This window comes from Spironucleus salmonicida, chromosome 6, assembly GCF_000497125.1.
Source record: "Spironucleus salmonicida strain ATCC 50377 chromosome 6, whole genome shotgun sequence".
NCBI lineage: Eukaryota > Fornicata > Diplomonadida > Hexamitidae > Spironucleus > Spironucleus salmonicida.
Window position 1 is genome coordinate 78824 of NC_090601.1, and position 12506 is coordinate 91329.

At 28.5% G+C, this 12506-nt stretch overlaps 12 protein-coding genes across 12 annotated transcripts; 8 read left to right on the plus strand and 4 right to left on the minus strand. All coding sequences in view use genetic code 6, as the record gives it.

Moving 5' to 3' along the window:
• Nucleotides 1-9: 9 nt before the first annotated feature.
• SS50377_25634 (Tubulin binding cofactor C domain-containing protein) lies at nucleotides 10-975 on the minus strand (the record flags this gene model as incomplete). Its single annotated transcript, XM_067909466.1, has 1 exon — nucleotides 10-975. The coding sequence occupies one exon, from the start codon at nucleotides 973-975 to the stop codon at nucleotides 10-12; it is 966 nt and encodes a 321-aa protein (XP_067762222.1).
• Nucleotides 976-2402: 1427 nt separating this feature from the next.
• Nucleotides 2403-3398, plus strand: SS50377_25635 (putative Fe-S cluster assembly factor NAR1; the record flags this gene model as incomplete). Its single annotated transcript, XM_067909467.1, has 1 exon — nucleotides 2403-3398. One exon carries the CDS (start codon nucleotides 2403-2405, stop codon nucleotides 3396-3398), a length of 996 nt encoding a protein of 331 aa, XP_067762223.1.
• A 37-nt stretch (nucleotides 3399-3435) lies between these two features.
• Nucleotides 3436-3999, plus strand: SS50377_25636 (uncharacterized protein; the record flags this gene model as incomplete). Its single annotated transcript, XM_067909468.1, has 1 exon — nucleotides 3436-3999. The coding sequence occupies one exon, from the start codon at nucleotides 3436-3438 to the stop codon at nucleotides 3997-3999; it is 564 nt and encodes a 187-aa protein (XP_067762224.1).
• A 34-nt stretch (nucleotides 4000-4033) lies between these two features.
• SS50377_25637 (FHA domain-containing protein) lies at nucleotides 4034-5323 on the plus strand (the record flags this gene model as incomplete). Its single annotated transcript, XM_067909469.1, has 1 exon — nucleotides 4034-5323. The coding sequence occupies one exon, from the start codon at nucleotides 4034-4036 to the stop codon at nucleotides 5321-5323; it is 1290 nt and encodes a 429-aa protein (XP_067762225.1).
• A 231-nt stretch (nucleotides 5324-5554) lies between these two features.
• Nucleotides 5555-6865, minus strand: SS50377_25638 (SEP domain-containing protein; the record flags this gene model as incomplete). The annotated part of the gene is made up of 1 exon (XM_067909470.1): nucleotides 5555-6865. One exon carries the CDS (start codon nucleotides 6863-6865, stop codon nucleotides 5555-5557), a length of 1311 nt encoding a protein of 436 aa, XP_067762226.1.
• A 162-nt stretch (nucleotides 6866-7027) lies between these two features.
• SS50377_25639 (putative Histidinol-phosphatase) lies at nucleotides 7028-7957 on the minus strand (the record flags this gene model as incomplete). Its single annotated transcript, XM_067909471.1, has 1 exon — nucleotides 7028-7957. One exon carries the CDS (start codon nucleotides 7955-7957, stop codon nucleotides 7028-7030), a length of 930 nt encoding a protein of 309 aa, XP_067762227.1.
• A 110-nt stretch (nucleotides 7958-8067) lies between these two features.
• SS50377_25640 (uncharacterized protein) lies at nucleotides 8068-9084 on the plus strand (the record flags this gene model as incomplete). The annotated part of the gene is made up of 1 exon (XM_067909472.1): nucleotides 8068-9084. The coding sequence occupies one exon, from the start codon at nucleotides 8068-8070 to the stop codon at nucleotides 9082-9084; it is 1017 nt and encodes a 338-aa protein (XP_067762228.1).
• Nucleotides 9085-9131: 47 nt separating this feature from the next.
• Nucleotides 9132-9893, plus strand: SS50377_25641 (uncharacterized protein; the record flags this gene model as incomplete). Its single annotated transcript, XM_067909473.1, has 1 exon — nucleotides 9132-9893. The coding sequence occupies one exon, from the start codon at nucleotides 9132-9134 to the stop codon at nucleotides 9891-9893; it is 762 nt and encodes a 253-aa protein (XP_067762229.1).
• A 32-nt stretch (nucleotides 9894-9925) lies between these two features.
• On the plus strand, nucleotides 9926-10621 carry SS50377_25642 (uncharacterized protein; the record flags this gene model as incomplete). Its single annotated transcript, XM_067909474.1, has 1 exon — nucleotides 9926-10621. The coding sequence occupies one exon, from the start codon at nucleotides 9926-9928 to the stop codon at nucleotides 10619-10621; it is 696 nt and encodes a 231-aa protein (XP_067762230.1).
• Nucleotides 10622-10783: 162 nt separating this feature from the next.
• Nucleotides 10784-11671, plus strand: SS50377_25643 (Rhodanese-like domain-containing protein; the record flags this gene model as incomplete). The annotated part of the gene is made up of 1 exon (XM_067909475.1): nucleotides 10784-11671. One exon carries the CDS (start codon nucleotides 10784-10786, stop codon nucleotides 11669-11671), a length of 888 nt encoding a protein of 295 aa, XP_067762231.1.
• A 71-nt stretch (nucleotides 11672-11742) lies between these two features.
• On the plus strand, nucleotides 11743-12270 carry SS50377_25644 (uncharacterized protein; the record flags this gene model as incomplete). Its single annotated transcript, XM_067909476.1, has 1 exon — nucleotides 11743-12270. One exon carries the CDS (start codon nucleotides 11743-11745, stop codon nucleotides 12268-12270), a length of 528 nt encoding a protein of 175 aa, XP_067762232.1.
• A 16-nt stretch (nucleotides 12271-12286) lies between these two features.
• On the minus strand, nucleotides 12287-12487 carry SS50377_25645 (uncharacterized protein; the record flags this gene model as incomplete). Its single annotated transcript, XM_067909477.1, has 1 exon — nucleotides 12287-12487. The coding sequence occupies one exon, from the start codon at nucleotides 12485-12487 to the stop codon at nucleotides 12287-12289; it is 201 nt and encodes a 66-aa protein (XP_067762233.1).
• Nucleotides 12488-12506: the final 19 nt, after the last annotated feature.

Sequence of the window (12506 nt, forward strand, 5' to 3'; positions counted from 1 at the left end):
TTTTTCATATCAGACGACGAGTTCTTAAATTTTATTCATATCTACTTCATCTAAAACAAGAAATTATGTAGAATTCAGCTATATTTTTTATTCGAGCTGGTTAACTTCACCAAAAACCAAAATATAAAACTCAAACTCTTTCTTACTTAATCCAAGCTTCTTACGCTATTTGTCGTCAGTTTTGATTATTTTGCAAATTTTGACAAACTCAAATTCCGAAATAATCTGGATGACTTCGAAAGTTAAATTTAGTCCAAACTGACCCTGCCCAGTCCAAACGCTAGGAAAACCGCAATTACTGATCATTTATCCTTACAGTTCAGTAGATTTTTCATCTTCATCTAATGTTCTGTTTTCTAATTCAATTTTCATTCCTTCTAGATTTTTCTCATAAATAAAATGAGTCTCTCCTTCAGCAGCAGTAAAATCGTAGACTTAATCAAACTTATTGTCATTAACTCCTACACCTGAAATCTGTTAAAGAGTTTGTATTTATGAGATAACATCTTTATCAAACTGAACCTTAAATGGACCAAATTATATATTATTACAGTTTTCAACAACAGGAGCGGATTTAACTAAAGACGCAGATAATCCCGATGACCCTCTAAGGCGTAATTGTCGAGTTATTGATGATAAGTTAAAGTTCTAGCACTCACGTAAAAAAATACTCCCTGCTACAACGCAAAAAAACGAACAGTTATTACAACGATCTGCTGTTACTGCTCGGACAGTATCTAATATCACAAACGAGCAATTTTCACAATCTTCAGCGCGAAATTCAGAATTTTTTAAATCAGTACGAACAATAATTTGATTTTATATATTTTTAACGGAAATTTATGATAAAATTTCTTATGGTAGCGGACGAGGAGATACAGGTATTGTTACTTATGGGTAAATCAGATATGTTGGTTTCTATAGTGGCTCGGCAGGAGATGCATGGACTTACTTTGGCTTGCAACACTAGAACATATATAAGTTTTGAAATAATCTTAGTATTTTATTCTATAATCATATAATAATAATCATATATATGTTATGATATTATGTATCTATAAATATCATAATATATACTAACTAGATTATATAATAGTATTTAAATATTATATATAAATAGTTAGTGTTCGTACTAATCCTTTGGAATGTTTAAGTAGATGAAACTTCCCTCAAATGTTCGTGGCTACATAGAAAATTTAGAAAAACAAATAAAGTTACATCAAGAATTAATAGATAAATATTTTGACCATGAAGAGTAGATGGAAGAAGGTGAATAAATGCTCAGTATCAAGTAGTATTTATAAGGTGATAAAACTTAATGAGGTTAATCACAGTTTTAAATCTAGAAACTATAATTATAAATACTTATATAGTTCTTTATAACAATTTATGGCAGAATTTTGGAGGATCATAATACATAAAATTGAACAATATAATTACTATTATATATTTTTAATACTTTATAAATTTCATGAATTGGATTATTATTAAAGAGCCTTCAGTTAACTCAGTAATAATTGAACAGTAATTATAAATACCAGTTCATAATAACATAGATAAATTAGATGATAAACATTTGCTATTTTTAATTGATCTTAGTAAATTATTTACTTTTGAATTTATTGAGTCTCTATTTATGTTGTGTAAAAACCATTCAGTTTTGGTATCAATTAACTAAGTAAACGTATATTAGCATAATAATATATTATTGTCAGAAATGATTGCGATTGCATAATAGAAATAAGTTTCATTTATTGCATTAGATTCATTATATAGTAATATTGGAATTCTGCTTGCTGAAATAAACTTTATATAGATAGATTAATAATAATCACTTATTGAACAAAATGATGATTTGTAAAGTATGCTAACTACTCCAAAAAAATTTATACTTAAATCACATTTTATTCACTATCACCATGAGATCCCACTAAAAATAAACATAGAGTTTAACCATTTTTTCAATGTATTTTTCAATATTTTTGATGATCCAAGAGTAATAGGGAATAAATTATAAAATTCTTTAAATTTGACTTTCGATCAAGCAAATAGTTTAACCGATAAAATACAAAAATTAGGTTAAGATTGTGGCTATATTTAATCTAAAAGGAAATAATTAAAAAGTTATGATGTTAAAAGTAAGGCCATATTTCATTTTGGTCTTAAAAGTTTGTGTATTGAAATCGGTGAGCAAGATGATGTCATGTCTTATTACCAAGAAATAATATAATACTTTAATCTTTCATAATTATATGATGATATAATTAAGTTATAATTAGGCCAGATATAAAACAATCCTATATGAATTTATCTTTGTTGATGAATAAAAGTAAATTTGTATATTTACATTACTATCCATATGTTAATATAATAATGATAAATAGTTGTTTTCCTTTTACTAAATGTCAATTAAATTACCAGCCTAAACTGCTATTGATTTTTAGTCAGAAGTTTGTATCGTACCTATAGAAATGGACTTAAATACATTATTTCTTAATTCAAAGAATACTTCTGCCTCCCCAACGCTAGATAATTGTGTTACCTGTGTTGGATGTATTACATCAGCAGAAGAAATATTTGTGAAAGAGTCTAACGCAGAAATGCTAAAATTATTATAGCAGCAGGGAACAAAATTGTAATTTGTCTTTAGTAAGAGTGCCTAGCTTATGATAGATATCCATTCTATTAGAAATTAATACCCTGACTATACATTTGAGGTTGAGGATTTATAGCAAGTGGCTTCTTATCATAGTTAGCTATAAGAAGGTAAAAAAATAATAACTCATTGCCCTGCAGTTAGACTTTATATATTAAAGAAGAAACCTGAATTATATAAATATGTAAATACAGTCGGTTCAATGTTAGAATTCTAAGATGATACAAAAATATACATTAGTGCATGTCATGATAGAAAAATTGAGGCTATGAAAAAATAAAGTAAATGCTTCACTATAAAAGAATTCATTGAAGTCTTTAATTCATAATAGGGCTAGTTAGATTAAGGTTTTAATTTCTTCCAGATATAAGATATATTATCTGATTAATTTGGTCCTTATACATAAAAATAAGGGATAAATACAGATTAAGTAATTTATGAGTATTAAAATATAAAGTTGATTCACAACACAAACTATAGAAATTTAGAAAATCTAATAAGGAAATCTGAATAAATTAAAACAACTAATGATATATACCTTGTTGAAGCGTGCCCAAGAGGATGTTTTGGTGGTGCATAATCCGGAGTCACTAAAACTTAGTGTCAATAAATTTCGAATAATGTTATTGAAGGGTAAAATACCCAGTAATTGTAAAAGAATGCAATTACATGTTTTGATAAAATAGAAGAAGCTATGTAGGATAAAGTTTAGGGCGTTAAAATTGGAGATTTATAGTGGTGATTTGTATATTATTATATGTTTTCTTTCCTTATTAACAATGAGCTATTTCTAAGTTCTTATTGATTGTTAGGATGCTTTTGATGACGTTTAGTTCCCATAATAGTTTGAGAAGTTATTTAATCTCATAGCATAGAAGCCATAATTGTTACAATTTTTTTCTGAAGCATATAATGCAAGTTTGTAGGTAAAATCCGATAAAATATTAAAGAGTATTACATTTGTTTCAATAGCAGTAGAACTAGAAATCTAGTATTAAGTATTGATTACATCAGAATATCAAACTTTTATTACAAATGTAAATGGTATTTATGATGTTCTACCTTTTTTTAAGGATATTTTTACGTTATTAAATGGAACTAAATAAGTCTAACCTACTATTGATAATTTAAAAAACTTTCTGTAGCGTAACTTAATTACTAGGTAAATACAAAAAGTATTTAGTAAGCAGTGTAATTATTGTAATATTCAGTGTTACCCTAAGCATAAATGCTAAGGGTTATAGGAAAAGGAAGGCAAATAATACTTCAGAGCGAAATGGAGCACAAAGGAAGAGTGGATTGAAAACGGTAATGGGTAAAGAAAAATTGAAGAATTAAAATGATATATTATTATATAGTTTATTGATTAATAACAAAATGCTGAAGTCAAATAAAAATTCGTATCTACTAAGCAATATTACAACTATTGGCCGCGCAGAAAGCAACGATATTGTGATTAACTCTCCACTTCTATCCAAGTTTCATGCTAAAATATTACTCGATGATATGCTAATTATAGATTTATAGTCGAAAAATGGTACCTTTGTTGGAACCTTAAAAATACATAATTAACACTAAAATATCAAATTTGGCGATTATATTAAGTTTGGTAATTATGATGAAGTTTTTTAATTATTGGAAATTGATAATTTTATATAAATCAAAGATAAACATTTATAGGATCTTGAATAAAAATTACAATATAAGGAAGAATTTTAGCAATAAAACATGGAAAATATGAATATATGTAAGAATTATGAAGTTGTCCCCCATCTTGCATCAGCAATTTTGGATAAATCTGATATTAAAGTTTAAGAATCTGGAGAGGTTGAACTACTTCGAGATAGTTTTCAAACATAAAATACCATTTAGTAGAAAACCTTATTAAAAAAATAGTAGGAAGTAATATTGGCTGAGGAACACGTTAGATAATTATAAATATAAAATTAATCTTTAGTAGACTAATTAAATTAACATAAGAACGAAACAGACACAGAAAGAAAGTTATTAATTGTTAAATTATAAAAAATGACAGCATAAAAGGTTATAGATATATCTATTTTAGAATAAACAGTCCCTATTGAGAATAAAATATATAAGTTGTTAAACAAGTAGAATATCATAGACTAGAAACTTACATAACAGGCTATGTAATATTTATAAAGTTTATAATAAAACAATGCATATTTCAATGAACTTTAGGGAATTATAAAGGAAAATGAGATTTTAAAAACTAATTTGATACCAATTTTTGAATTAAGGCAAATGTAACAATAATTCTTTAACAAAATTAAAGAAGACAACGAAAAACAGGATTATTTTAAATTACTATAAGAAGAAATTATATAGTTGTAAACAGAGAATTCATTATAATAAAATCAGTTAAAGTAACTAATTACAGATAACTAGATTATATAATCATAATTAAATATAGTATAAGATCATAATTCACTTTTGCGATAATAATTAGGAAGTGCTTTAAATTTTGAAGCTAGAAGTATATAACATATACAAGTTGACAACAAGTTATTTAGATAGATAATCGATGTTAATAAAACATTATCATAATTCACAGCGTAGGTAAAAAGTACTTCTTCCATAGGAGATACAAGAATGATGTTATTGGCAATAGCTAAAAGTTTCATTCATTCACATGATGTTATTTGATATTTGGTATTAAATATGAAGGAAACTGTCCTTTAACTTCGGAAATTACCTAAGAATTATTTGAACTAAATATAAATGGTGACTTTTTGATGTAATTTATTTTCTTTTTAGGACTAGGGACATATTCTCTTGTTTTGATTATAAAATCTCGATCATTTTCGCACAAAGTTCTTATTCTGAGTACTGGCATTTTATGTCTAAAAGGCGTAATAATAATATTAAATTATAAAATCATTTACTTTCTTTTACAAATAGTCTACAATTTGGAGTTAATCCAGCTTCTAACAATGTTTATCCATAACTTTAAACTTCCCCGCCAAGAGCTCTGAGAACAACAAGTGAATGTTTATCTCTTTGCATAATATTTGCTAAATTCTCATAAATTTCAGAAACATCAGATTCAAAGCTCAATTTCATTATAATATTTTAACCACTATTTAATTTAATTCGCAGTGTTGCATTTTAGCCAGACTCTACTGGCCTACTTATAACAACTGTCTTGTCTAGAGACTATTTTTCTTACTAAAATTGCGATTTAATATCTATGACTCTGCCATTTACTACTTTATTATCTTAAATTTTACTTAGCAATACATTCAATGACATTGGTTCTAGCATATTATTATTGTCTTTAAAATCTTTAATATTACTGTCTTTATATTAAGGTGCTATCTTATAATTCTTTCGAATCTGTTCTAACTCGTCCATATCTGGTTTCCAAACTTATTCCCCGTCGATATTTTTTGCTGCTCCTGAGAACCCAGGATCTTTCTTGGCTAAAAACTCACAAGTCTCATATTTAGCAATTATGTTAACTCCATCTGGGTACTAATCTCTTAATTCTGAAGGCACAAAACCATCGGAAATGTCCTTAACAAACTCCCTAGCACTCTCTAGTTAGAAGCTCCTGAAAGGCCCGCGTTTAATGTAAATACCGTCCTTATAGAAAATAACAGGAATTCCCTCAGAGTCGCGAAATTGCACCACGCCATCCGTATCGACGAACTCCTTCTTTTAAGTGATAAAATTGAGTTTTCGAATATTAGCTTCCAAAAGCTCGAAATCGACTTAGAAGCTCTGCTACTCCCGCGTGATTCCGGCAATTTCGTGCTCAATAAACGACTTTGCGTCAAATTCTTCGATTCCACTTTCAATTTGATTTTCCACTTCATCTTCCAAAAACACCATTCCGTTCTAATCTAAGAAATTTTCCATTGAGAATATCTGGTTTTCGAGCGTTTTGGCGTAACTTTTCAGCTGCTGAATTTCGACGCCAAACTGAAAATCCGAGATGCCCTGGACCCGTATTTGCTCCAGTTGCCCCGTTAAACTCACAATTTGGCCGTTCGCGCGTTGCAGCAAAATACGCAAATTCTCGTTCTCTTGCTCCTGAAATTTCAGCTTTTGAGCGAGCTGCTGGACCGGGTTGATGTCGTTCGAGAGCAGTTGCGGAGGCGGTGCAATTCCAGTGCCTCCGTCGAGGGTAGAAATGTACGCGTTCGACTTGTGGTTTTTATCCGGGTGCTTCGTAAAATAGTCCATTTTGAAATTAAGAAATATTGGTTTTAAAGATATAATAATGATATAAATTTTAATTTTTTTGATTATTAACCTGCTGATTAAGAGGGTTTTGGGATTCGGGGGCTGCACGCAGTCAGTATGTTTCTTTGACTTAAATAGCATTATAAAATATTAACAGTTATATCATATCTACCATCCAGGTATTTTCATCGCTTTATCCAAAACTTCGCCAGCATTAACTGGTTTAAATGCTGCCAGCGCTTAATTGATATCGTAAAATATAATTTGACGTTTTTCAAAATAGCACAATTCAGTGTAGCCAGCCTAAATGATATTTTTAATCACCATTCTCATGTTTCTTCCAACTTCAGCTGCAAAATGTGCATCACTTCCCAATGCAATGGGAATTCCATATTCAAACGCTTTCACAATATATTTCTAACACGGTAACGTTAGCCCAACTCCAGGATATTACGAGCCTCCAGTGTTTACCTCGATTGCGATTGGATCTAAGCCTAATTACGTGCGTTCCTCATTGTATAAAGATAGATTTTTGAGTGCTAAAAATACTCTTTAATTTATAGTATTATTATTAAAGTTCTACTTACACCATTCTTCGCCTAGTAGTGGTCTATAAAAATCCATATGAGACATAATATTGAAATAGCCAGATCTAAATGCATTTTCCCATTCATCATAATAGTTCAGAACAAACTATTCCTACGTTTAAAACATTAGATACTTACCTACATTATAATAGTGTAAGGATCCTAATAAATAATCAAATTCATCTGTCATGTTTACAAATTATTCAGTCTTCTTGGGATCTTCAGGGTTCCAATCGACTTCCATACCTAACAAAATCTAAAGTTATGGATAGTGCTCTATTGAAAATTATTTTTCTTACTTGTATAAATTTAAAAAGGTTTAAAAATCTGAGAACGGCATTCTATAGTCTGGGGTTACGTCATCATTAACAAATGGATTATGACAGCAAAAAGCGTAAGCTTTATATTATAACGCATCAGCCATAGCATGAAATAATCTTGGCATGACCATCTCAGCATGGCCACATAAATAGGTATGTGAATGACAATCAACAATATGTCTCATTTATTTTATTTTATCAAAATATTATATATCACAAAATATATGTCTTATTACTTTATTACCTTAAACTCATCACTATTAAATATTAAATATTCATATATTACAAACAATTAATGGACCAGATTTATAAGTAATATTTGTCAGCTTAGATTGATAACGTTGCTATCAATGAATAATCAAATATTTTATTACAAATACCTGTCGAATTTACTCATCTTTCTTTATTCATAATCGATCATTTGTACGCCAAAAACCCTAATTCACTAGACTTTGTTTCTTATGATAAGCAAGTCACGGTTAAATAAATTTAAAATTTTAAGACTTAGATTTCAAGAACATAATAGTTAAATTTACTTATTTAAAATGAAAATCTCTTAGAAAACTTGATCTACATAAAAGTAGATACTGGAATATTTACATTCGCTGAAAATGCAATAAAATAACCTTTTGACTATATTCTATCTATTTATGAAGAACTATCTACTCTCGAATTAGATATTTCTCCTAAATTTACTTTTAAGAGAATTAAACTTTTCTGTGAATCAGATGCTTAATTTTTGAATATCCCAATTAATGATTTAAATTCTCTTTTTACCTCCTATGTTGAAACATTAGATTAATCAATTAATCCAAAGAGAGACGTATTGATCAAAAAATTTTAATCTTTAGATTTTGTAGGTATAAAAACATATCTTTCATATGATCTTACAAGCAGCGATAGCAATATTTCTGGCACAATCTTTGCAACATCTCCAGTAATCCTTTGTGGTATATAGTTTAATGACTTTTGGGCGTCTATTTCCTGCAGCGAGATAACAAACTGTGGAGCGTCTACAAATGCTGATACTTTGACATAACTATTTGACACAAATCGTGAAATTCGTAAGATTTCTAAAGTGATTATGAGTGGGAAGTCTGGATTTTAGTTAGATCCAGAGGCCCTCTACTTTTTGGCAAACTAGAATTACGGAATTTAGATCGTTTTCGGTATAGAAAATGAGCTAGCCAGTGAATATTTAAAACTTAATGTTCCTATTGGAAGTTCTGATTTAAAAGTGGTAGGTATTTAAAAGAATGGAAAGCAAGAAATTATTTATCAGTAGGGGGAGTTTCTGGGTGTATTTCAGTGAATGAAATTAAATAATAATAATAATAATATCTGTTTTACTTCCTAGAAATGAGTTCAAATTATAAACCAAAAATTCCTGAACGAGTTAGAAAGTATAATCACTCCGTCTCAAAATTTGATCAAATTCCTATAATATAAGCATAGAAGACTAACCTTCCTTAAGATAATATTTTGATTCAGTAATTATAGTTAAAGCTGAAATAAGTTGAGAATGAGGGTATTAAATTGAAACAACAGGTTTTAGATTAAAAATAATAATAGAATAACCTTGAGTGTTAAATAGAGTAACTCAAGTCAACGGATTAATTCGGATAAATTAATATACAGTACAAATAAAAGTAGCAGTTACATAAATATGTTAAATCATTAGAGCGATAGATTTATTCTATAGAAGAATATATGAATAAGTAAGGTCTTATATTTGTGTAAAGCAATGATTCATAAGATACTTATGCCCCTATCTTAACGTAAAATATCAACTAAGATACATTAAACTAAACTTTAAAATACGCATAGGATATTGAGTAAAATGATATACTCAATCGTTCAGTTAAAATTTAGTAAGTTATCGAAGACAAACCTATGTCTACTTTACGTATCAAGCTTCCAAATAATCAAAATTATATAATTAAATTAAGTTTCGATGAAGATTGTAGTCAAATATATAGAGAAATTGCACAAATCTCAAGTTTAGCAGAAGATTCCTTCCTTCTATTTAGAGCTATTGGTGGATTAATTCCCCAAACAAATCTTACTTTAGAGTAAGCTAACTTAGTACCAAATTGTAGGTTATTTCTTAAGTATCAGTGATATATTATATATTAATATGATTTATTTTTATAATGATTCATGTTAATTTAACGGAATAATCTATGAAAGAATATGGTAATTATATATCAAAAACCGTATTTAAAGCAACTGACTTATTAAAAACACTAGTTAGCTGTAGTGTTATTACTTTTGATACAGAAAATTAAATTAATATTATGCTAAATGAGTTTCAATAGCTAAAGAATTATACACATCTATATGAGTAACTTATACGAGTATGTTATTTTGATCACACAATTTTTGATGATATATCACCAGAGAAGATCGAAAAATATGAATAAATCATTGATGGAAATGGTATTAAAATATCACAACTAACTGATTTACTTATGTAATCTTTTATAGATAAATAAAAGCATATAAGAGAAATTAGATTTAAAGAAAAGAATATTGCATCTTATAGTAGTTCGGCAGAGACAGCCACAGCAAATTCACATTAAGCGATGAAAGAAATTGAAACAATAGCTTTATAAGGGTTAAAAGATCTAAAATTAGGGTTAAAAGTAACGACTATAGAATTGGATAAAGGAGAGACTATGACTAAAAAACTACAAACAGAAGTTGACAAGGCAGTGGATAGTGGAGCTAATGCAAAGAAATAGACTTTAGTTGCGTTAAAAGCTATCAAAATGAATAAAGATTGTTTATTCCTAAGTATCAGCATAATTATTCTATGTTGCCTTATTTTAGCATTCATGTTGACGTGAATATGTAAAATATTTAACTTTTTATAAAAGTATTGTATGAGATATAAATTCTAAACATTAATCTATTTTTGTTTAAATGGCCAATTTAGCTGAAACTAAAAAACATATAGCCTATATACTATATAATACTATATTGTGGAGAATTGCACCTTTCCAAAATTCATGGAAGGCAAGGAAGTCTACATACTTTCAGATTCTGAGAGTAGCTAAGTCTCAGTAGTTGAAGACGTAATAGACCTTAATTGGAACTTTGATATGTCTACTTGTTCACCTAAGCCTCAAAAGAGGCATACAAGCGAGTATATACCATTTAAATCCTCACCAGACTTTTTGGATTTCAATAAATCTTTATAGAGCAAGGTATCAAATTTAAGCTCAAGGTTTTCAATGCTTAAGCTCAATATTAATAGTAATGTAACATTAAGTCGAACAAATACATCATAACTTGATATATCTAACTGTTATAGTAGCTAATTGGGAAGAGAGCCTATGACTACAACATTTGCACATACTATTCATACAACATAATTTAATTAATTACGATAATAGTGCTGGAGAACTCCTGAGTTTAAGGCATGCAAATCCTAAAAGTGTGATGTTCCTGCAATAGAAGCAGATTGCCTTAGGTAAGTTCTCGAAAAGGAACCAGAATCTGTTGTTTTAATTGATTGTAGATGGCCATATGAGCATGCTGGAGGTTCTATAATAGGAGCTTATAGCTGCTATGATGCATTAGAATTATTGGAAAACTTTAAATCGTAAGATTTTCCTGCGGAAAATAAGAAAATTATATTTTTTTGTGAATTTTCTTAAGTTAGAGGTCGAAAAATGTCGTCCTTTTTTACGAAGTATGTATAACGTAATGAAATGCATGGATATGATGATATTTATCTACTAACTGGTGGTTATAAAAATTTTTAATAAACAGGAAAGACATTTCTAACAACAGGTAAACATATAACGGAAAATGATTAAAGATTTGAGATAGAGTAAAGGTTCTTTTCATAAAATAGAAGTTATAAAATGAATATACCTGCTGATTACCTCTGAGTGTTTTTGAATTTCATTAAGTGTATAATTATTATATAATTTATATCAATTCTACATTATAATTTATTCAAATGGACTTTAATTAGGCAAAATAATTTTACGATTAGTTAAAATAAGATTTAGCAGGTATCGTTACCTAGTCGTATTAGTCTAATCTAGTATCAACATCGAATCTTACTAGTGAACTATATAGAATTTAAAGAGGTCTGAATCAATTATAGTAACGGTCAGCAAATCCTCATTTATCTCAGGTAGAGTTATAGTACTTTTAAGGTATATAAAATTAATAACTGGATATTACTTAGACTTTCTAAAGAATTCAACAGAAACCGTAAGATTTAGAACATTTTACAACTACGGTGAATGACGGACTTTCAAATATGAAGTATGAACTTAAAAAAGTATCTTTATCATTAGAGTAGGGTGGAGTGCATGAATAAAATCTAGGTAATGCTGTTAGCTTAGCTCAGGATGAAAGCAATTAAGCGATTCGTAAGACTAATCTAGCAAGAAAATTTATTAAAAAGAATAAAGATTGGTGCTTTTTAGGTATAGCTGTTTTAGAGTTTATTATATTATTTATGATGTTTATTTTTTGAATGATAATTTTTATATTCACGGTTAAGACTCTACTAATTACTCGGTATTCATTACCATGTTAGTATCTTTTTTCTTGTTTGTCTTTTTAGCCAGTCTCTTTACTTATCTAATTGTAATATCATTAGATCTCGTACATCCTATATATATTGTTAGAATTATATAAAGAAAAGTACATAGTAATCCACCTATAAGAAGAAATATTTTGTCTGCATCCATTTTTTGTTTATAATTTATA